The sequence below is a fragment of the Triturus cristatus genome, chromosome 10 (assembly GCF_964204655.1).
Source record: "Triturus cristatus chromosome 10, aTriCri1.1, whole genome shotgun sequence".
Lineage (NCBI taxonomy): Eukaryota > Metazoa > Chordata > Amphibia > Caudata > Salamandridae > Triturus > Triturus cristatus.
In genome coordinates, this window is record NC_140593.1 from 123,783,167 (window position 1) to 123,806,833 (window position 23,667).

A 23,667-nucleotide genomic window follows, 5' to 3' on the forward strand; every position below is an offset into this window, starting at 1 on the left:
AACAGCAAAGACTTCAAGCCCGATGCCGTCTACGATGCCGCTGCCGACTCCATTACCTGAAGGCACCGCTGCAATGCCGCACCGCAACCTTGGTCTCACTGACGACACCTGTCGACGCCGCCACCGAGCCGCTGCTTGCACCGCAGAGAGCACCGCCGCAACACCGCACCGCCTCGCTTCACGCCAAAGCTTTGGCACCGCAGAGAGCACCGCCGCAACACCCTAGTCACCGACGACGCCTGCTGACGCCGCCACCGAGCCCAGTGGGCACCGCACTCCGCACAGCCTCGCTTCACGACAACACCTTGGTATCCCCGACGCCGCCACTCCACGCCGGATTCGGTGCCGCTGTTTGCATCGTGGTTTGATGGCACCGCTCGTAAAGTTACACGACGCACCACCCTCATCCCACACCGCAGCCTTAGCCTAACAACGCCGGTGCCAGCGACTCCAGTTCGTCAGCCGACAACAGCGCTTCAGCAACGACGCCGCTGCTGCTGCACCGTGACCTGCCAGCACCATGACGAGCACCGCCTTCATCTCACACTACGACACTGGTCTCACCAACGACGCCATCTGACGCGCCACCAAGCCGCTGCTCGCTTCGCGACCTGAGGGCACTGCACGCCACACCGCTGCACTTCGCACCGCAGCACCCGACGCTTGCCGACGTCATCGCTCCTGACTCCATCAGAGAGGAGATCGACCTGCAACACGTGTGACAACGAGAGGTCATCGATGACCTGCATTTCTGAAAGGTACTGTTTGCGGGTCTTCCCAACACCGTAGCTGACCCGCGATCCCGCCGTCAGCCAGAACTGTTTGGATTCGTTTGTTCACGACACCGTGATAGCCCCGGACAGAGCTATCGACATACAGGAACTGTTTTTCAAGGATACTTTGATAACTGAAGATTTTTAAGTATTGTATTGTGGATTTTTATCGTATTGGTTTTGTCTTAAGTATATACAAATATTGGATATTTTTCTAAACTGGTGTGGCGTCCGTTTGTAGTGCTTACATTGTATTACTGTTGGTTTTGTGCAAATGCTCTACACACTGCCTCTAAGATAAGCCTGACTGCTCGTGCCAAGCTACCAAGGGGATGAGCAGGGGTTATTTTAGGACTGTAATTCCCTTATCCTGACTAGGAAGAAGGGTCCCTACTTGGACAAAGGTGCAAGCCCTTGCCAACTAGAGACCCCCATTTCTAACAGTGCCCCATTGAGCTTTTCAAACGTGATGCCCTGATGTTTCACACGCTAAGTAGAGGGAAGGGGATAGGGGATAGGTCCTTTACAGTGACACAATGCTGATCAGAGCCCTCTGGTCACAGTGGTAATTCCTCATTCTAAGTCCTCTAGACAGTGCTACAGCTGCTTCTCTGGTCCCAGTGGTAATTTCTCATTCTTAGTCCTCTAGGCAGTGCTGCTATATCTCTGTTCTCAGTGGTAAAGCCTTGTTCTTTTTCCTCTAGACAGTGCTACAGCTCCTTCTCTGGTCCCGTCGGTAATTCCCCATTTTAAGTCCTTTTGGCAGTGCTGCTAGCTGCTACTCTGTTCTCCGTGGTAATTCCTCATTCAGAGTCTTCCAGACATCACTGTTAGCTCCTACTCTGGTCCAAGTTGGTAATTTCTCCTTCTAAGTCTTACAGACAGTGCTGCTAGCTGCTATTCTGGTCCCGTCGGAAATACCCACATTTTAAGTCCTCTCGGCAGTGCTGTAGCTCTCTCTCTGTTCCCACTGGTAATTCCTCATTGTTATTCCTCCAGGCAGTGCTGCTAGCTGCTTCTCTGGTCCCATCAGTAACTCCCCCATTCTAAATCCTCTAGGCAGTGCTGCAGCTGTGTCTCTGGTCATAGTGGTAATTCTTCATTCTTAGTCCTCTAAACAGTGCTGCTAGCTGCTTCACTGGTCTCATCAGTAATTTCTCAATCCTAGTCCTCTAGGCAGTGCTGCAGCTGCATCTTTGGTCCTGTCAGTAATTCCTCATTCTAAATACTCTACACAGTGCTGCTACCTGGTTCTCATTGGTAATTCCTCATTCTAAGCCCTCTAGGCAGTGCTGCAGCTGTGTCTCTGTTCATACATCCACTACACTCCAAACCAAAACACACAAGTAAAAAGACATTGTCATTCACGCCAATAGCTCTAACTAAAAAAAAAAAAAAAAACAAGACCTATTGCATTGCAAATGCTTCTTAGTGTTTACTAATGGTTGGCGAGTTACTGAAAGTTCGAGTCAGGCTCAAGCCCAAAGCCTGGCTCTGGCTCAGCTATAGGCTGTGTAGCTTTCATGTGGCTGGGCGGGGCCAGGCCTGTGGCCAACACCCAAAGGCAGCCAACCTCACAGTGCACAAAGCCTTTCACCATGTGCGGCAGTGAGCTGGCCACAGAGCCTGGCCTTGTGGACCCCATTCCCTAGGGCCTTTTTTTTTATTTAACGGGAAGGGGGTTTTGTGGTCCCCCTCCCGAACCTATTATGGCCCTTGGGACCCCATTCCCCAGGCCTTTTTTTTTTAAGGGGGGTGCATGGTCCCCTGCCCCAAGCCTTATTTGGCCCTAGGGACCCCTTAGGGCCCTTTTTTAATTAAAGGGGAGGGGGGCAGCGTGGCCGAACCTTGTTAAACCCTGGGGACCCTATCTCCAATGGCCATTACTAAAAATTAAGGAGGGGGAGTGCAATCCCCATCCCGAGCCTGGTTAGGCCCAGGGGACCCATCCACAGGGCAATTTTCTTAAATTATAAGGGATGGGGAGCCCCATGGCCCACCCCCCCAGGGCCATTACTAAAAATAATGGGGAGGGGACCGCAGAGTCCCCCTCCATCAGCCTTATTAGGTCGTGGGGACCCTGTCCCCCAGGGCTGTTATTTTCAATTAAAGGGGAGGTGGGCCATGTGGCCCCACTTCCCGAGCCTTATGAGGCCCTGAGGACCCCATCCCCCAGGGCCGTTGTTATTTATTGAAGGGGGGCTGTGTGGCGGGGGTTGGCCACAGGGACTGGCCTGTGGCCAACACCCCAAAGGCAGCCAACCGCAGTGCACAGCCTTTCGCCGTGCGTGGTAGAGGGTGGGCCACAGGGCCCGGGCCTTGCGGACCACATTCCCCAGGGCCTTTAAATTTTTTTAAAGGGGAGGGGGCTTTGTGGCCCCCCCTCCCCATACCTATTATGGCACTGGGGACCCCATCCCCCCAGGGCCATACAGATTGTAAAGAGGAGGAAGGCTGCGTGGACCCCCTCTCTGAGCCTCATTAGACCCTGGGGACCCCATCCCCCAATGCCTTTTTTTTATTAAGGGGGAAAGGGCTGCATGAACCCCATGCCCTGAGCCTTATTAGGCCCTAGGGACCCCATCTCTCAGGGCAATTTTTTAAATTAAAGGGGAGTGGGGTAGCGCAGCCCCTCTACCTGAGCCTTGTTACTGGGTACCTCATCCCCAGGGCCATTGCTAAAAATTAAGGGGAGGGGAGCCACGCAATCCCCTCCCGAGCCTGGTTAGGCCATGGGGACCCATCTCCCAGGGCTGTTTTTTTTAAATTAAAAAGAGCCACGTGGCCCTCCTCCCCAAGCCTTTATTAGGTCCTGGGGACGCCATTACACAGAGCCATTACTAAAAATAAAGAGGGGACCGCACAGTCCCCCTCCCTGAGCCTTAATGAGTCCTGGGGACCCTGACCCCCAGGACTGTTATTTTCGATTAAAGGGGAGGAGGACCATGTGGCCCCCCTCCCCGAGCCTTATTAGTCCTTGGGGACGCCATCCATCAGGACCACTAACTAAAATAAATGGGAGAGGGGCCGCAAGGCCCACTCCTCGAGTCTTATAAGGCCCTGAGGACCCATCATGTTTTTTATTTTATTAAAGGGGAGGGGGACAGCGTGGCCCCTCTCCCTGAGCCTTGTTAGGCCCTGGGGACAACATCCCCCAGAGCCCAGGGCTTTTTTTTTTTTTTTCATTAAAGGTGAGGGGGGGAGCTTGCGTGGGACCCTTCCCCACGCCTTGGTAGGTCCTGGGGACTCAATCACCCATGGCCATTAATTTTAATAAAATGGGAGAGGGGCCGCATTGTCACCCCTCTCCAAGCCTTCTTAGGCCCTGGGGGCCCCATCCCATTACTAAAAATTAAGAGGAGGGGGTTGTGTGGCCCCCCTCCCTGAGCACTTATCGCACCGGGTACCCCAATTTCCTGGGCCCGCACTTCTTAAAGGTGGGTGTCCTGGTGCCTGCCCAGGGCACCCATCATATACTAGTTGGCCCCGCTGGCTCAGCCAGCTACCTGCATGCAGCGGGAGCTGGCATTGCTCCTGCCTGGAGGATTAAGCTACTAATGCTGCTTCCCAGGAGCAATATTTTAATCCGTTTCCCTGCCCGCGTAAGTGCAGGCAGAAAAACAGCAAAAGTCTGCTCCATGGCGGCAGGAGCAGACTTCGTGTTTTCTCCCGATTGGCGGGAGTTTTGAAAATGCTCCTGCAAAGTGGAAGCAAACACAGGTTTCACTGTCCATGCTGGTGCAGGCAGAGAAACCACTTTGAACAAAGCATGTGAGCCGGCCCGAGACAGCAGGTAAGAGCGGGGGAGGCCACCACCCCAAAACTCGTTCCACTGGGTGTAGATAGTCCCCCTTGCCACCCCACTGAATCAATTACACGGGTGTAAATCAGTGTATGGGAAACGTTGCATATGACAGTCTGGGGATAAAACCATAACACTCTAATTTTAATTTATAAACTACAAGTAACAATAGGATCTTTCTGACAAAAGCAGTAACCTACTGACTTACTTATATTATATGCTCTTTGTGATGTGCATTGTACACGTTCCGTTCTTTGCAGGAGGCCTATTAACCCTCTGTGCTACCTTACGATGAATCAAAACTTGCACTTGACAAAGATCGGATCTCTCTCTCCAGAAAGAACATTAATCACCGGAGTGGTCAAGACATGTTTATTGTTGCCTGAAAATTGTTGGAGGCAAAGAATGCAGCGGCAGGTGCTTTTAAAATCACAATATATGTTGCACCGCCACAGAGCCAGCCCTGCCTACAACTTACTTTGTTTCAATTCACAAACTGAAAGTGAATTACACAAAATTGAGCTGTCGTAGAATGTCTCTAGTAATCAAGGCGGTAAGAAGACATACTGATGGTGCGAGGAGAGAACGGAGCTTGGCTCTATGTGCCTAGATCAATTAAATGAAATTACCGAAAGTTCATGCAAAACCTTTTATTTTAATTTCTGACTCAGAGCAGTCTTTCGGGCAATGCAACTGGCGTCGATTTCAAAGCATAGATGGCGCCCCCCACTGACCTTGCCACCCGGTGCGGTGGCACCGCTCGCACCGCCCAAAAGCTGGCATTGTGTCTACCCATTAATCTCTGTTTTAGAAGTCTTACACGATCACACAATCCTGCCAATGTTGGATGACCTGCAAGCAGATAATATCCACAATTTCAGGAAGTTGGTCCAAGAGGTTGGGATTTAAGATCACTGAGGTACTGCTTTCTTTCTGTCTCCAAAAGTTGCATATTAACCTTACAACTCCTAAACAAAAATAATCACCGTCAATCTACAACCCATAGTTTATCAGCAATCGCATGCCTTGAATGTTTGTCATAGGGTTTCTGAGGTCCACACCTATCTACACACAATGGTCAGCGAGACTCCAACTGTTCTGGGAAACCACAAATGCACTCGATGCAGCTTGACCTTTTTATGCTAGGGCAGCTTCTGGTTTGGTCATCGCTCATAATTGGAAAGCCAAGTTATCCCCAGTAATTGCTAAACAGTGTGAGGACATGTTGGAAGCCAGGGCCGGACAGGCCGTAGGGCGCATCGGGCATTTTCCCTGGAGGCTGGAAGGATGGGGGCTGGTTTAGCAGTGGTGGGGCCAGTTTTGCAGCAGTGCTGAAATATCGCCCCCCAGTATCAAAAGCAGCAGTGCTTCACACTTGCACCCCCCATCCCCTGAGGGTTGTTCCTACAAAACGGACAGGGCAGCTTTAAGTTCCCAGTCCGGCCCTGTTGGAAGCCTTCCACTTGGAACTTACCATCGCTCAGACAATACTGCAGCCAAGGAAGCTGCAACAGTTCGTGCGATGCTGCTGTCTTATGTTCCTTACAATTTTTGCTCTTTTTTCTTTTGGACTTATTTTCACACATGTGACTTTCAATACCAGACCACACATTCTTCCAACATATGTGCATTTCAAATAGGCTCCTCTATTTCCACAGTGCAGCACAGCTGTCATTCTTTATCTAACAGGCCTGATGAGATAAGGACAGTCCTTTTCCTTGCTTCAGAGGTCCCTTGATGGGAGTGCAGTCACGTTTCAAGGAGAAGACCTCGCCTTGCCTGCTTGAGCTGAAAGATTCAACCCATGTGCAAGAGGGAAAGCTAGAAGGTAAAGCAACTGGGTCATTGGGAATGGTGTGTTTTATGGTTTATGCTCTGCACTATAATCTACCAAGGTAAGACATGGTCATTTACTAAATCGAACAGTTTAATACAAATGAAACATTAAATGGACTTACAGTTTGTTCTGTACTGGGTTGTAGAGTGGAATTCTAATATAAATCATTCAATGCTCTACTCGATTACATTATTTTACATTGTCAAGTTAGATATATAAGATAGAAACTTTTTTATTGTATTTGTTAACCGTTTATTGAACAAACAATTACAACACCTTTCTTCCTTTTACAGGTATGGTAGTGACAGCAGCTGGTAAACACTGCACCAAAACATACATTTCTGTACTTAAATAACTATAATACTGCAGATAAATATATTAACTCTTCTTTATATACAGGAAAACATTGTTGTCGTATCTGTAGATCATTTGTGGTTTCTCTTTTTTACACTGGGTTTTACAAATAAGATTTATTCTCCAGTTAACTAAATACTTGAGAGAAGAAGTGACCAGAAATGCGCAACGCTGATCAAACTGCCAAGAAGACAATAACCAAGGCCCTTCGCAGCATCAACAAGAGCAGGGTGCTTTTCAACACTGAAATGTGGACGCAGACTTGCAAAGCCCCCTACAACTACTCACAGGACCTGAATACAAGTGTAGGTGCTATTTACCACAGCTGGTTAATAACGATACCCTGGGGTGTATTTATCTGGTGCAATAAATAGCACCTATTACGAGTTATTGGGGAATAATATGCATAACACACCAACATGCGCATTGTACGGAAAATACCGCACATATTTCCCTTGTTCTATTACGCCAGGTTTGACCTGCCGAAATGTAACGAATGTTGGGTTATTTATCACATCTGATGCGTTAAATAAAACCAAACTTGTAATTGCGTCCCGTGCGTAAACAGGGGTTAATTGCCCAACTTGTAACCAGGGCCATAGTACTAACGTACAAACCCTCCAACGACCTCCTGTTCATCCCAGGGCCCCTCTCAGCTCTTCCAGTTCCAAGGAATGCAGAGGTCCCCATCCTGCAGCACGGAGTAGAAGCGGGACACACAGAGGTGCATGCCCTGCAGGTGAGGCAACGGCTCCTTCAGAAGCCTGGTACAACAGTCTATCATCTGTGTGTTGGAGACCCCCGTCTCCTTGTGGAGTCTTCGCAGTGAGAATTTCTCAATGCACGAATTGTTCAACTCTCGCTCCATCACTTTCAGCCTAAAACATAAAAAGTAACATTATCAGAACTTTACCTAGGGGAACTCAATAAAATACAATAGCACAATATGTATTTTTTATCCTAAGATGACAACATGAATTTGAGAAGGTTTTGCAACAGTCATGCTTTGTGTTCCCTAAAGTTTTAACTACAGTCCAGCCTTAGTTATAAGAATGACTCTCTATTGTCAAACATTTCAGTGGATTACTAAAGTAGCAATTATCATGATCCCCACATCACACTTGAACTCAGAAAGGCCTCCGATTCTTTACACTGGGGATACATGCACAGAGCCAAGACTGGACAACGCATCTCTGACTCTTGTGCAGTTGACAGGAGTACCGATAGAGGCTGCCCTCATGTACCTTTACTATTTGCCATGCTATTGAGGCACCAGCAGCTCGATTAGGACTCCTGGGGACGAGTTTGCACAATAGCCTGTGTTTTTGTCTGGGGGCCCTGCTCTTAGCTACGGAGCACTCTTTGAGGCATTTCTGTTACCTGCTGCTGGTGGAACTCTCCTGCGGTCTGATGCCGGTGGAACCCTCTTGCTGGCCAACACGCCCTGGTGGGACTCGGTGTCCCAGGGTGCAATGCCGGTAATCTCCTGCAGCTGCAAGGGAGGAAGCGTGACCATCGCGCTACAAAGCGCATCCTTGACCCCCAAGGCGCGGGACGCGCTTGCACAATAGCCTGTGTTTTTGTCTGGGGACCCTGCTCTTAGCTACCGAGCACTTTTTGAGGCATTTCTGCTACCTGCTGCAGGTGGAACTCTCCTGTGGTCTACTGCCGGTGGAACTCTCTTGCTGGCCAACACACCCTGGTGGGGCTCGGTGTCCCAGGGTGCAACGTCGGTAATCTCCTGCAGCTGCGAGGGAGGAGGCGTGACCATTGCGCTACAAAGCACAGCCTCGACCCCCGCTGTGCGGGACGCGCGCGGGCCGCACCCAGACAAAGCCCGGACCAAGGGCGGGCCCGTCTGAGCCCGGAGGAGGCTGGGCTGGGCGTGGGCTCTTGGTTTTGATCCTCAGGGTATTGTGACATTTCCGGTATTTACACTAATAGTAATTGTGTCTATAACCCTGGTATAGCTACTGTTGTTTAATACTCTGGGAAAGTATGGTTAAAAGGAAGGATACATGTGCATCATCAGGGGTGGGCATCGTGGGGACTCTAGATACATCCTTAACTAGGGCCGAGACAGTTTTGAACCATGAAATCCAGCTGACTGAAAAGAGACTCTCCTTGGATACCTTTGCTACACAGAATCGCTCTTCAATGGGTGGTTTAAGCTTGGCCAAATCCCCTGTACCCACTCGAGTAACTGACGAACATTTGCATACTGATCTTGGGAGATCGATTACGGCTGGGGTAATGGGAGAGGAGATACCAGTGTTAACAGGCTGTGACTCAGCTAATACGGGAGAATTTATTAGTGCTACTCTTGTAACAGCACCAGAAGTGCCACTGCCAATGGTTATGCCTCTAGAGTCCTCTGCAGCTATTCCTCCCATTGCACTGTCAACAGTATCCGATTCAGGAGTTAATGTGGTCTCTACCAGGTCGAAAAAATCTACGTGGGGGGGTTTGATAAGGCCGATTACAGTAGCCAACGACGAACCGCCGGCCAAACGGAGTAGGGGAGGTGCCTTGCAAAAATGTAAGCAGAAGCCAAAATCAAAACCAAAGCATCAGACCCTCAAACCGCAAACCTCCGATCTATTGGCTGAAGAATCCGCACAAGGTTCAATATCGCAGCCAATGCTTAACAAGAGTACACATACCCCGTTGGTCCCCGATTGTGACTCCGATCAATGGAAAAGGCTTGAGACACTGGTTACAGTATTATTAAACCCCTTACTAAGTAAACTATTGTCAATTGAGGAGAAATTGTCACAAATTGAAAGGTTAAATAGATCATTGCCTAATGCTAGGAAATGTTGCTGTAAACGTGTAGATCCTGTGACCGCTGAAGATTCTGATACCCCAGTGATACCTGCGACAAGTGGACCCTCGAGGGAGCAACCCATTATAGAGGGTTCTAGTCCAGGTGCATATAATTCTGTAGCAGTGGTAAATAAGGGGAAACAGGGCGGGCAAGTAAACCCAAAACCCAATTCTCTGAAAAATTCAACAGCTAATACAACAGGAGAGGGTTTAAGTACTGGACTACCACCGCAGGTGGGGCAGAAGGCGGCCGATGCTACGCATGGTGGGGTAGTTCCACGGCGACCCCAGAATGCGTATCATTCGTTAATCCTCCCAGAGGCATCATCCCCACTTGTATTGATAATAGGAAATGTCCCTCCACTGAGAGAGGATCAGACAGAAACCACCGCCCAATTGCTGAATAAGTATTTGCACTGGCTGACCCATCAAGTAAATACAGGAGATATTCGGGGGGCCTCGTTCGCAAATCAACTTATAATGGCTAGAAGGGTAGAGTGGTTGGGACCAGGTCAAAAAACACTGGCGGGAGATTGCTCGGTCTTAAACTTCAATAACTGCTTCATACCAGGATTTCTTGTAGATCACCTGGGGGTGGACTGCAGGTGGTGTCATCCAAATTAGAGCACTGCCTTATGCATTCTTTTTTAAACCATCACATGTATTGAATCATGAAGTTGGCAAAATGAGTGCACATGCGATGGGTTGGGCCGCAAAGCATGACACATTGGGTAATTTTGGATACACTGGAGTAACAGCAGAGAAGAGGTTTGCTCCCATAGCGGCTTAGACCACTGTGATTGACTAATTCTCCCTGAGCATTCTACTCCCGGGAGTAATAATGGGATAGTCGTGTCCCATATTGCAAAATTGAATAAGGAAAATATGAAAGACCAACTCCTAGGAACAGTCACTATTGAACACCCCCTTTAGATTGGAACTGGGGTGGAAACTGAAGGAATTTCTCAAACGTAATAAAGATTTGGAGCCCGCCTTGGCGACGGTCAGGGAGGCCCTGAAGGTGACAATACGGGGCATATGTATTGCTAAATCAGGGGGTATCTTAAAAGACATCAGAAATACCTTGAGGGACCTGGAGAGGAAGTTATGGAATTTAGAAGCTGAATTAGCTGCGACTGGTGCGTAGAATGTGCACCCTGGTATCAGGGAAGCACTTACAGCGTATCAAACGCGAGGGTCTACTCCGAGGTAAATATCACAGAGCTAAGAAACATGGAGAAGGAGAGACTCCAGGGAAAGCGCTAGCAGAGAAGACGCGCAAACCCTGGTTTATTCCAATTTTATCATGGAGATCCGAAGTGTAGACGGGACCGCCAACAAAAACACTGAGGAGATAATGCAATGCCTTTTTGGCACATTACTCCTCGCTTTACACAACACAGAGAGCTGGCCCTTGAGACATAAATCCTTATTTAGAAACAGTAGAGCTGGGATGGCTGAGTGACAACCAACGTGAATTTCTCACAGTTGACTTTGGGGATGACAAAATAAGAGCCGTCATTATGAAACTGGGGATGAGCAAGGCTTCTAGGCCGGACGTGCTGCCGGCAGAATTTTATAAAACATACATGGACACGCTGGCTCCATTTTTAAAAAACTATATGAGAAAGCGTTACAGCTTGTAACTCCTCCCACATTCCATTAGAGAGGCCCTCATTATATTCCTTCCAAAGCCAGGCAAACTCGCCAATAATGCAGATTCCTAAAGGCCCTTGTCCTTCATAAATTGCGATGTAAAAATATTGTCTAAATTATTGGCAAATCGCCTAAGCCTGCTGATGGATGGGCTTGTACGGCCGAACCAGGCAGGATTCATCCCGAGGAGAGCCACTTCATATAATCTACGCACCCTGTTCTCAATTATACAAGACATAGACCCAAAGCTCAACACAGTGACGGTCTTCCTTGACGGCACCAAGGCATTTGACTCCCTAGAGTGGGGCTATTTGCTGTTTGTTTTACAGCGTATGGACTTTCCCTCAAGATTATGCGCATGGGTATCGTTATTATATCACAAACCTATCGCAAAACCACTCATCAATGGATCGTTCTCCCCTTCGTTTAATATAACTTGAGGCACCAGGCAGGGCTGCCCATTGTCCCGCTCCAATTTGCCCTTGTTGTGGGGTCGTTGGCGCCATTCTCTGGCAACATCACTTGGAATGTGCATTGAGATATCCTACCAGACACATGTTGGTGTCACTCTATGCGGATGACATTACACTCTGTCAGGGACCCCCAGGAAAATCTCAATGGGGTGCTACGGGAGTTTTCAGATTCAGAGATTACTCAGGTGTCACAAGAAATGTCAGATCTTCACTCTCACCTCTAATACCCAGCCCTGTCACTCGGATTATCCACTCAGCTGGAATGCATCGAAGTTGAAATATTTGGGCATAGTTGTCACTCGAAACAGAGAGGAACTACTGAGAGCAAATTATGGCAGGGTTCTAGACTGCATAACCGACTCCATTACCCAATGGATTGCTATGCCCCTGTCCATGGCAGGATGCATAGCGCGCATGAAAATGATAACCCTACCGCGACTGCTGTACCCATTTATAAACATCCCCTACACACCCGGGTGCCACTTTTTCAGGACCCTGAGGACACAGTTTATTTGCCTTGCTTGGGGGTAAGCAGCCTAGAATCTGGTGGACCACTCTCACCTTACCTTTCTCCAAAGGGGGTTTTGAAGCGACGGATCCAGAACTTTACTTCCTGTATGCACAAGCACACTAAGCGCTGAACTGGTTTCACCCTCCACCATTTAAGCCACATCTTGCAGTGGAGCAGGGGTACATGGCTCCCACGCCACTGACTGGATTCCTTTTGGTGGACTGGGAAAGGGCGGGGTAGGGATTCCACGGTGGCCTGCTCAAACGCAGCGTAGAAGTGCATTGCACAGGGACTGAGGGCTCCTATGGTGTACTCCCTGCATTACCATTAGACTATCAAGCAATCTCCCTGTAACCCACGAGGGAATCTGCCACCGTATGCCTGAGACCCACAAATCGCTGTGAAAGATGTGGTGCAGATGGGGCAGGCTTCCTCCTTCTGGCCTGGTCCTGTAGACTAAATGTCAATTATAGGGAGGAGGTTGGGAAAGCTATTATCCCAAATTGTGGGAACGCATATAAGCCTTACCCCACTCAACGCATTGGTCGGCTACACGGAGCACATAGAGGCATCTGTCAGAAGATTTGTGGCCCAAGGTATGTTACTAGCCAAGCGAAGAGTTGCATGTAGATGGGGCCGGGGAAGGCCCCCTAAATTCAAAGAATGGATGCAGGATCTAGTATACTGCCAGGAACAATTAATCACATACTCAGAACTATTGCAACTTAGCTCCAGACCTCGAGACATATGGGAGCCGTTAAAGATGTACTTAAAGCACACCCCACAAGTAGGAGGCTCTGTAGGGGCCCCATATGCATCACATCAGGACAAAGCTACCTAACTATCTCCTGTTGAGGCATTACTGATAGGACGATGAGAACTCTCAATTCAGTTGTTATGTTACCTGGATGTAAAAGAACAAGTTACTTACCTTCGGTAACGATGTATCTGTAAGAAACATTAGTTAGTTAGATTCCTCACCTTAGAATATCCCCAGACGTCAGACTGGATCCGGAAGATTTTTCGTCAGCAATACCCCTTGCGCGTCGCTAGGCGTCGTCTGCGGCTCCGCGTCCGTCGTCGGCGTCGTGCGCCGGAATGACGTCGTCGGAGTACTTAGACGCCGCCCTCGCGCGCTGACGTCAGTTCTTGTACATAGCTTTCCGCGCCAGGAACGCAGAGCCATGCAAAGACCGACACTGGTGCCAAAAAGAAAATCTAGGGGCCTGAAAAGGATAACGTTAACCCTAGATGTCAGTTCACAGAACGGGGAGGATGGGTGGGTCGGTGAGGAATCTAACTAACTAATGTTTCTTACAGATACATCGTTACCGAAGGTAAGTAACTTGTTCATCTGAAAGAAACACGTTAGTTAGATTCCTCACCTTAGAATAGATACCCAAGCAATACCATCCCCGGTGGTGGGTCTGCGAACCAAGATCACACCAGAAAGTCCTGGAGGACAGAACGGCCAAAGAAGCCATCCCTCCGGACTTGGCTGTCAAGGCAATAATGCCTGGCAAACGTGTGTGGCGAAGCCCACGTTGCCGCCTGACAGATGTCCTGCAAAGGGACACCTCGTCCCAAAGCAGTAGTAGCCGCCGTGGCCCGAGTAGAATGGGCGCGCAGCCCAACAGGAGGGTCCTTTTTTGCCAAGGAGTAACAAATTTTGATGCACAAAACGACCCACCGAGAGATGGTCCGTTTGTGCACAGCTTTCCCCTTCTTAGCACCCACGTATCCAACGAAAAGTTGGTCGTCCACCCGGAACTGCTTTGTGCGGTCCAGATAAAAGGAGAGCGCACGTTTTGGGTCCAGACGGTGGAGCCTCTCTTCCTCTTTGGAAGGATGCGGAGGCGGAAAGAAGGTGGGCAAGGTGACAGACTGCCCAAGATGAAATGGAGTCACTACTTTCGGAAGAAAGGAGGGACGAGGCCGAAGGACAACCTTGTCCGGATGAACAGAGAGAAAAGGAGGCTTTGAAGATAAAGCCTGGAGCTCACTCACCCGTCTAGCCGAGGTGATGGCTACCAGAAAAGCAGTCTTAAGGGAAGCCGCAAGAAGGCAGAGATGGAAGCAAGATAACCTTTCAAGGTGCCCAGGGCAGAGCCCTGCCAGGCCAAAGAAAGAAGAAAGAGGAGAACCTCAGAAAGAGGGGCGGAAAGGGGATCCACAGCCTTTGCTGTGCACCATGCCACAAATTTGTTCCACCGGCAGGCGTATACCGTCTTTGTGGAGGGACGCCTGGCTGCCAGAATGATATCACAGACTTCAGGAGGCAAGTCAAATGGCATCAACTGCCGCCGCTCAATCTCCACGCATGGAGGTGGAGGCTGGACAGGTTCGGGTGGAGGACCGTCCCCTGCTTCTGCGACAGAAGATCCTCCCGAAGGGGCAGGCGTATCGGAGGATCGGTCAACATACTGAGTAGCTCGGGATACCAGTACCTTCGTGCCCAATCCGGAGCCACCAAGATGACTTGGGCCCGGTCGTGCCTGATCTTCTTCAGCACTCTGGGCAGAAGTGGTATAGGCGGAAAGGCGTACAACAGACCGCAACTCCACTCGTGACGAAAAGCGTCGCCGAGCGAGTGCCGCCTTGGAAATTCCAACGCGCAGAACTGCTGACATTGCGCGTTCTCTTCGGTGGCGAATAGATCTAACCAAGGCTCTCCCCACTGCTGAAAGAGACCTTGCGCCCCTTCGGAGTTCAGACGCCATTCGTGATCCATCATGCACCGGCGGCTGAGTTCGTCTGCTCTGGCGTTCAGAGAGCCCGCCAGATGTTGAACCACTAGGGTGACGCCCTGGTGTTCCAGCCACGTCCAGAGGCGCAGAGCCTCCTGACAAAGGATCCACGACCCCACCCGCCCTGTTTGTTGCAATACCACATGGCGGTGGTGTTGTCCGTGAACACCTGCACGACACTTCCCCTGACAGAGGGAAGGAAGGCTTTCAGTGCAAGTCGGATCGCTCTCAACTCCAACAGGTTGATGTGGAGACGAGACTCCGCTGGAGACCAGAGGCCTCTGATCTCCGCCTCTCCCATATGGCCACCCCATCCCAGGAGGGACGCATCCGTCACTACGACATGCTCCGGTTGGGGAAGGGAGAGGCTCTTGCCCTTGACCCAATCGCGGTCCGTGAGCCACCACTGCAACTGTCGTGCAGTGCCCTCCGAGATCAAGACATAGTCGGACAGGTTGCTGTGATGCTGGGCCCACTGAAACTTCAGGTCCCACTGCAGAGCCCGCATGCGCCGCCTGGCGTGATGCACTAGTAGGATGCAGGAGGCCATCAGCCCCAGAAGCCGCAACACTAGCCTGACCGAAACCCAGGATAGAGGCGAAAGATGGGAATCAGGGCCTGAATATCCCGGACCCGCTGTTCCGGCGGATAGACCCGGAACTGCGCCGAATCGAGAACCGCTCCGATGAAGAGGAGCTTCTGAGAGGGACTCAAGTGTGACTTCGGCACGTTGATGGAAAATCCCAGCAAATGCAGGAGATCCGCCGTAGTCTGGAGGTGGGAGACGACTGTCTGGGGCGAGCCCGCCTTCAACAACCAGTCGTCGAGATAGGGGAAGACTGGAACCCCTGATCTGCACAGATGAGCTGCGACCACCGCCATCACTTTCGTGAACACCCGAGGGGCACTGGTGAGGCCGAAGGGGAGCACGGTAAACTGAAAGTGCTCTTGGCCCACCGTGAACCGCAGGTAACGCCGGTGGGCCGGCAGGACGGGGATGTGGAAGTATGCGTCCTGCAAGTCCAACGCTACCATCCAGTCTCCAGGGTCTAGGGCAGCTAGAACCTGAGCCAAAGTTAACATCTTGAACCTTTCCTTCCGGAGAAAGGCATTGACATTCCGGAGGTCCAAGATAGGGCGTAGGCCTCCTTTGCCCTTCTTGGGAACCAGAAAGTAGTGGGAATAACAACCACGACCTACTTCTGGGCTCGGAACGCGCTCGACGGCCCCCTTGGCCAAGAGGGCCGAAACTTCCTCGTGGAGAAGATTCAAATGATCCCCCGAGATACGGTGGTGTTGCGGTGGCATGGCTGGAGGGGTCGTCTCGAAGGGGAGGGAGTAGCCCCTTCGGACGATTTGCAGCACCCACCTGTCCGATGTGATGGACCGCCAGTGGAGCAGGTGATGGCGAACTCTGCCGCCCACTGGCGTGGAATGGGCCTGAAAGCTCGGACTAGGAAGGCTTTGAGGCGGATGCTGCCGGGGTGGAGGTGGGCTGACCGCGTCGTCCTCCAGAACCGCCTCGGCGGAAACCACGTCCGCGACCGCGCGCAGGTTGGTTCTGCGGCTGGTGGCTAGGCGCACGTGAGGAGGCACCCCTTCCTTGGCCACGAAAGGGGCGAAAGGCGGAAGTTTGCGACCGCGGGGCCAAGAGGCCCAAGGACTTGGCCGTAGCCCGGGAGTCCTTAAAGCGATTCAGCGCACTGTCCGCTTTCTCGCCGAAAAGGCGAGTGCCATCAAAGGGCATGTCCATGAGGGTGCTCTGGACATCGCCCGAAAAGGACGTGGACCGCAGCCAGGCGTGACGTCTAAGCGCCACTGAGGTAGAAATCGCCCTACCCAGCGAGTCCGTAGTGTCAAGCCCACATCGGATAGCATGTCGTGCTGCATCCCTCCCATCGGCCAGAGCCTGGGTAAGTCGTGTCTGGACCTCCTCCGGACACAGGGGCAGCACGTCCTCCACCGTATCCCACAGAGAGTGGGAATAACGGTCCAAGAGGCAGGCGGTGTTCAAAGACCGCAGACCCAAGCTAAGGGAGGAGAACAGCTTCTTGCCGAACTGTTCCAGCCTTTTGGAATCCCGGTCCGGCGGAGCGGTCGGGAAGGAGGATTGGGAGGTAGAGGCCTGGATAACCAGGCTCTCGGGGGTAGGGTGTTGGGACAGGAAACTGGGGTCGCCCGGAGCAGGGCGGTGGCGCCTGGCGACGTTCCTATCCACAGGAGGAACTGTGGAGGGCTTGGACCAGGTGCCCTGCAGAACGTCAGTGAGGGCCTCATTGAATGGCAGCAGAGGCTCAGTGGAGCTTGCTGCAGACTGAAGCACCTCAGTGAGGAGGTTAGTCCTCACAGCCACGGCAGGTAGCTCGAGCCCAAGGGCTGCGGCCGCCTTGCGCAGCACCACAGAGAAAGCAGCACCCTCCTCCGAAGCCACAGTCGGAGGAGAGATGAATCCAGTGTCCGGAGAGGTATCCAGACCACTGGCCTCCCCCAGTTCATCTGCCCAGTCCTGTGACAGTTGATCCTGAGCGGCCATAGGATCCTCGGATCCCTCCCAGTTGTCCCCATCATCCGATTCCTGGTATGCAGGAGGAAGGATCGGGAGCCGGGCGATAGACAAAATGTGTCTCCAGCGGCGCCGAACGCGGCGTCCATCGGCGCCGAACGCGGCGTCCATCGACGCCGTATCGGCGCCGGGCCCGGACCGGGGCTGAACCGGGGCTCGACGCCGAGCGGAGTCGGCGTCGGAGGTGGTACCGGTGTCGACGCCGGCGGAGGAGGCGTGACGAGGTCGACCGGCATCGGCGGGGACTCGGGAACGGGTCCCTCGGGCGCTTGCGGCGTCGAGGCCGGAGCCGGCGCCGGGGCCGGAGCTGCCGGCAGGCAAGGTTGCCCAGTCGGGTCCGCGGGGCCCGAAGGCGCGCCAGCGGGCGTCGACGGCAGAGCCAGGCTCCTCATGGCCGAGAGGAAGGCACTGACTTCCGCCGGCGTCGCGTCAGTCCCAGGGACCGGTGGGTATGGGGACTTGCGCGGCGCCTGCGGCTCCGCCGGAGCCGCGGGGGTGGAACCACCCTGACCCTCGGCCGAGTCGCGCGACCGGCGAGGGGAGTCCGAAGAGCGGTGTCGCCTCTTGGACTTCTTGGAGTGCTTCGACTTACCCGAAGACTTGGATCCCGACGACCGATGATGACGTCGGCTGCGGCTCCGCGACCGATCCTTGGACCTCCTCCTGGACCGGGATCGAGAGGGGCGCGGAGCCGAGTGGCGAATCTCGAGAAGCTTACGGGACCGCTCCCGTCTAGCCTTCGAGGTCAGGGCCTTGCAGTCCGAACACGACTCCGCGTCGTGGTCGAGGCCCAAGCAGTAAAGGCACCGGCGGTGATGGTCCGTAACCGACATCAAGCGGCTACAGTCAGCACAGGCTTTAAAACCAGGCATCCTACCGGCACCGGAGTCGAGACAAGATCAAAAAGGATCGAAAAAGTTAGTCAAAAAATGACTAAAGGGGTAGCTCTCCCGCATCTGCGCTTACTGGCGCGGAAAAAAGAAGAACTGACGTCAGCGCGCGAGGGCGGCGTCTAAGTACTCCGACGACGTCATTCCGGCGCACGACGCCGACGACGGACGCGGAGCCGCAGACGACGCCTAGCGACACGCAAGGGGTATTGCTGACGAAAAATCTTCCGGATCCAGTCTGACGCCTGGGGATATTCTAAGGTGAGGAATCTAACTAACGTGTTTCTTTCAGATCGCCATATTACATTGCAATGGTTGCGAAGAAAACAGTCTGATTTAAATCGTTTATTGGTGCTCTTACACTGTGACAAAGGCACTTGCCTGTAATACTGAAAAAACAATACTGTGGCATTGCTGTGTGTATGTTAACCAAAACTTCAATAAAGAGAAAAAAATGTAATCCGCTTAACAGTAGTTGCAGAACAATAAATAACTGTACAATAAAGGTTAAAATCTCACAATACATCACAATTACACAATTCAGTGCACCTTAAGATAACTGTGTGAAAGCCTTGAATACAATTATTAAGACTCTATGACATCTTCTAAAATGAATTCACTTAGATATAAACCATTTGCTATTTAAGTTCACTACTGATAAATAGTAGTCTGATTTAGATAAAATTAATGGAGATAAATTTCCTTCCTCTTTTGCAGGTACCGATTTGATTGTGTGTTGCATAAATTTGACTAGGTTATATGATAGGAAGGCTGGTCACACCTCTAGGGTGAGCAGCCTGATCTGTACAGCTAAAGCTATTTTATGCCATTTTAGGAGGGCAGAAATAGTGGGCTTTGGGTACAAAACATGACCTAAACCACTGGATCTGGTCACCTCAGGGGCGCACTAGCTGCAGGGACTAGCTGCCCATTGGCTACTAGCTCCCACACCACCAACTCCCCTAAATCCAGGATTTAAGGCACCCCCTCACACCAGAACCTCAGATCCGAACCATCTACTTCAAAAAAGGAATAAGAGGAGACTTGTGTCACTGACAACAGGACTTCGCTCAACAGCCCAAAGCAAAAGAGGAATATTGTGCCCTAGTGGCAACAGACTTGGAACTGAGTGGATGACCCTTGTCCTTGGCTATAACTCGACACTACTGAAGTGAGGGACCCTTGAGAAATCCAGAAGCACCCTCAGACTGCCCTGGATTGGTTGGACTAGTCCCCTGAAAAGTGCAGGTAAAACGATGCTCTGCTGCTATTAAAGAATAGCTCGCAATTAGGCCCTCTGAAGGATCGCCTAAAAGTAAATGGTGAAGTGCATTCTGGTAATTGTAGCCTGTCTTTCATCATAGTTACATGCCGATATCACACTCCTCTGGACCGCAAGACATTGAAGTTCCTTTTCGTTACTTTTACAACTACCATGGCTTGTTGGTTACCAGTTAGGTAAATGACCCCTTAACTCGAAGGCATATTAAGAGGGCACTTCACAACACTTGCAACCGATGTAAGCGATGACCCCGCTCTTGAGTATTTGCATCCCCATTCTGATGGTAAAAGCAGCTTGGGCGCGGTTCCTGTTTAAAGACCACTGACAGCAAGGACAACCACTGCACCTGAACGCCACAGGCCCGCTAAAATTGAACTGACTTTGGGCCCTGGTCCAGGGACCCTAAGGATCTCTACCTTGCAAGAGTACAACGTAACTCGACCCCTAAGTGAACGATTGTCACTAGCAAATGTCTGCACTATTTAATGCATTTATCTTTGAATGCTTTGAAAATCCATAACTCTGGTTATATGTATTCTATTTCTTTCGTTTTTGTGTCTAAATTTACATAAACATATACTCTAAGTTTATAAATTGGTGTTGAATTTTTCTCGAGTCTTGTCAATTACTTCTGAACACTTATGGTACTGTAAAATAATTAACAGATGTTCCTCCAGTAATGCCTGAGCAGTAATGCCACACTACCATGGCAGAGCTAAGGATTAATGTTGTGAATCCAGGTATCATCTTTGAGGAATTTTGATATTACATGGTCAGAGTACTAACCCAAACCACATAATATTCTACTTTTCTACACTGGCCATTCCCGGAAAAGGCAGGAGGCCATAGACCAGAGATGGAAGGTATTTTGCACCAGAACCATAAGTAAAGGTTTTAAAGATGGGGCTTCAAAGTTGTTATAAAGGTGTTTAATGACAATCATAAGCGTATCTGCTTTAGAGTTTAAATAGTCAAAATGCTGTCCAGGTGAGCCTTTGTCATCAGTTAGACTCCTAAGTAATGGTACATCCTTTATCTTGCTGCAAACTGATCCCCGATAGCCCACCGGATTATCTGCCGTGACTACTGTTGAACACTAGTACAGCACACTTGCTAGAGTTGAAGCTTAGATCCTTAAAAACATTGCAAGAGTTTAGAGCACTGAGGGTTTTTCGTAGTCCTGTTACAGTGTTATCTAAGATCACTGTGTCGTCTGCATACAGCAGAGACTGAAGTTACAGTGATGCTAATTTAGGTGGGCAAGTCCCTTGTACTATGATGGCTGCTGACAGATCTGATATATAAAGCTTGAAGAGCAGTGGGGCCAGCATGCCCCCTGTTTATGCCCTCTGTCAGTTTTGATCTTATTTGAAGTAAGCCTGTTATCGGTCAATTTCATTGCACCCAGGTATTTCAGTATAAAGACTATGGCTCTCAAAAGTGCTGGCGGGATACGATAATCTATGAAGGAGGCGAACCAGCTGGTTTGCTTTACTTATTCAGACTCCTGCATAACCAGCGAGATACTGGGAATGTTATCTACAGGGCTGCTTGCTCCCCTGAAAACAGTTTGTGAAGGAGGGATTAGGTTAGGAGATTCGACCCAGGATTCTAATTCTTTTAAAAGTATTTTAGCCCAGAATTTAGCCTCTTCATCAAGCAGGGCAATTATCCTATAATTTTCAGGTATGTTGGGATCACCCTTCTATAGATCAGGTGTAAGATGGGCCCCTTCCATGAGTTAGGAACGCACTGGGTTTCAGGAGCATAAGATGCTAAATTTGTTAAAACTGGTAACTCGTATGTCGAGTTATATTTAAACAAACTAGTCGGGAGGCTATTGTGACCCGCATTACTGTTCGATTTGGAGCCCTTGATTATCTGTCTTAACACTTTAGCCTTCACAGGGGAAGGGACATGAGCGGGTGTTAATGGGCAAAGGCATTAAACGTCTCTGATCAGCATATATTGCCTCTATGTGGGATGTCCATACTGGTTCGGAGATGGTGATGCCGTGCTTTAGAGAGGGATGGAAACCAACTCTGTTTATAAATGCCCTGAACTCCCTTATTGAGCCTGTTCTACTAATTTCCACAATCTTTACCCACTGTGATTCTTGTAAACCCTCTTTGCCTCCCATATCTTCTGCTTATATTCTTTGTATAATGTTTGTCCCCGTGTAATTGGTCGGATTCGTAGCTAGTGCTTCATCTTATTTTGCTACCTTTTTTTTGTCTGTAGTTGTCTAAGATCCTGGATGAACAACACATTCTGGGTTTTGGCTCTTGGGTGAAGCAGCATCTACTTCTTGGGTTATGTGAGAAAGTGTGTATGAAAGTGTTTGCCAAATGAGACCAAATGTGTGATAAGGTTTGGCAGAGAAAAGTCGGGTCACGTATAATCTGTAGGTGGTCTCGAGTGGTATTACTCCCAAGACAGACCTTCCTCAAGATAGCTTCATTGATGACTCCTTACATTGTCTGATGTTCCCTATGAAGTGTCTTTTGATTCCTCCTCTGACTTTGCTCTGTATAGCCTTGTCACATTTGAAACAAACTTGTAGGACTGCAAAACCTCAACTCCCTGTGAACCAGCAATTCCACTTCTTGGCATCCCCACACAGACAGGATGATTATTTATTTATTTGTGTTTTATAGAGCGTGAACTAGACCCGTAAGGGTACCAGAACGCTTTACAGGATTGACAAGTAGTATACAAATGAACTTAGGAGGGGTGGATACAATTGAGATAAAAACAGGTGGATACATTTGGGATAAAAACAGGAAGATACATTGTATAAGAAACAGGCGGTCTCGAATCCAGTGTGGGATGCCCAGAGGTGCTGGGTGCATATCGTCCGGAACACCATGGAGAGGCCATAACAGAAGATAGAACAAAGTTGCTGAGGTGATTGAAAGCAAGCGTTAGGAGAGGAATTTGCCCATTAGGAAAGTTTTGGCCACCGTTTTAAAGCGTGCCGGAGACAGAATTCTTCTAATGGCAGGAGGGAGTGAGTTCCATATTCTTGGTGCAGCCCCAGAGAAGGCCAGATTGTATGTTTTTTTGTCTTTTTTTCTCGCAAGCGTGCTGTTTGGAGCAAGAGGTCTCTGGCGGACCGGGAGATTCTGGCTCCTCCGGATACCACGAGATTTTGGGCGAGGAATGCAGGTGAGTTAGAGTATAGAGCCTTGTGAGTGATGCAAGCTAGCTTGAGTTGGATTCTGGCCTCGAGAGGAAGCCAGTTCAGAGCTTTAAGGTGTGGAGAGATGTGGTCGAATTTCTTTGAACCTGTTAGGAGTCTGGCGGCAGCATTGAGGTAGGCTTTTAATGGTGCCAGGAAGATCTTGGGTAGACCTGCGAGGGTAGAGCATCCATATTACAGTCTGGAGATGACTAGAGTCTGGATTGCCATTTTTAGGTCGGGAGTGTCAAGGAAGGGTTTAAGGTTTCTTAGGTAGCTCAGGTGAAATCTGGCTGTTTTGAGTTGATGTGGCCACGCATATTCAAGTTGCAGTCTAGGGTTATTCCCAGGGATTTAGCAGAGTCCACTATGGTTGGTGGGCAGTTTAACGCTGTGATCGCCTTGATCCATTCCTGTATGTCAGGGTTGGTTTTAGGTGGGGAGATTAGAAGAAATTCAGTTTTTTTGCATTAAGTTTGAGCTGGTTGAGAGAGCCCGGAGCACGATGGCCGCCTTTTAGTGCTGCTCTGCTGGTCGAGGACATAATCCGCCAAATATCCTGTAATAACGTCGCCATCCCAGATCAATATGCACCTTCCCTGAAACCTTGACAAGTGAGGATTACAGCAGTTTGTATCGCCGATCCGTGCCTTCACCGGCCAAACACAGCATCGCCTTATCTCTCAGCAAAATGGCTGCGTCGGAGCACAAACGGAGCTGCATTCGGACCCCCGGAGCCCGCTGCCTGCCACTCGGCAGCTGATGACAATCC

At 50.3% G+C, this 23,667-nt stretch overlaps 1 protein-coding gene across 4 annotated transcripts in view; it reads right to left on the reverse strand.

Moving 5' to 3' along the window:
* Positions 1–6,640: 6,640 nt before the first annotated feature.
* The window catches only part of TCAIM (T cell activation inhibitor, mitochondrial), a 448,473-nt gene continuing 431,446 nt past the window's right edge, over positions 6,641–23,667 (reverse strand). For all 4 annotated transcript variants that reach the window (XM_085630590.1, XM_085630589.1, XM_085630591.1 and 1 more), the window contains one exon: positions 6,641–7,644. In XM_085630590.1, the coding sequence (XP_085486716.1) occupies positions 7,419–7,644 (226 nt within the window). In that variant the 3' untranslated portion in view covers positions 6,641–7,418. The remainder of the gene's footprint in view (positions 7,645–23,667) is intronic.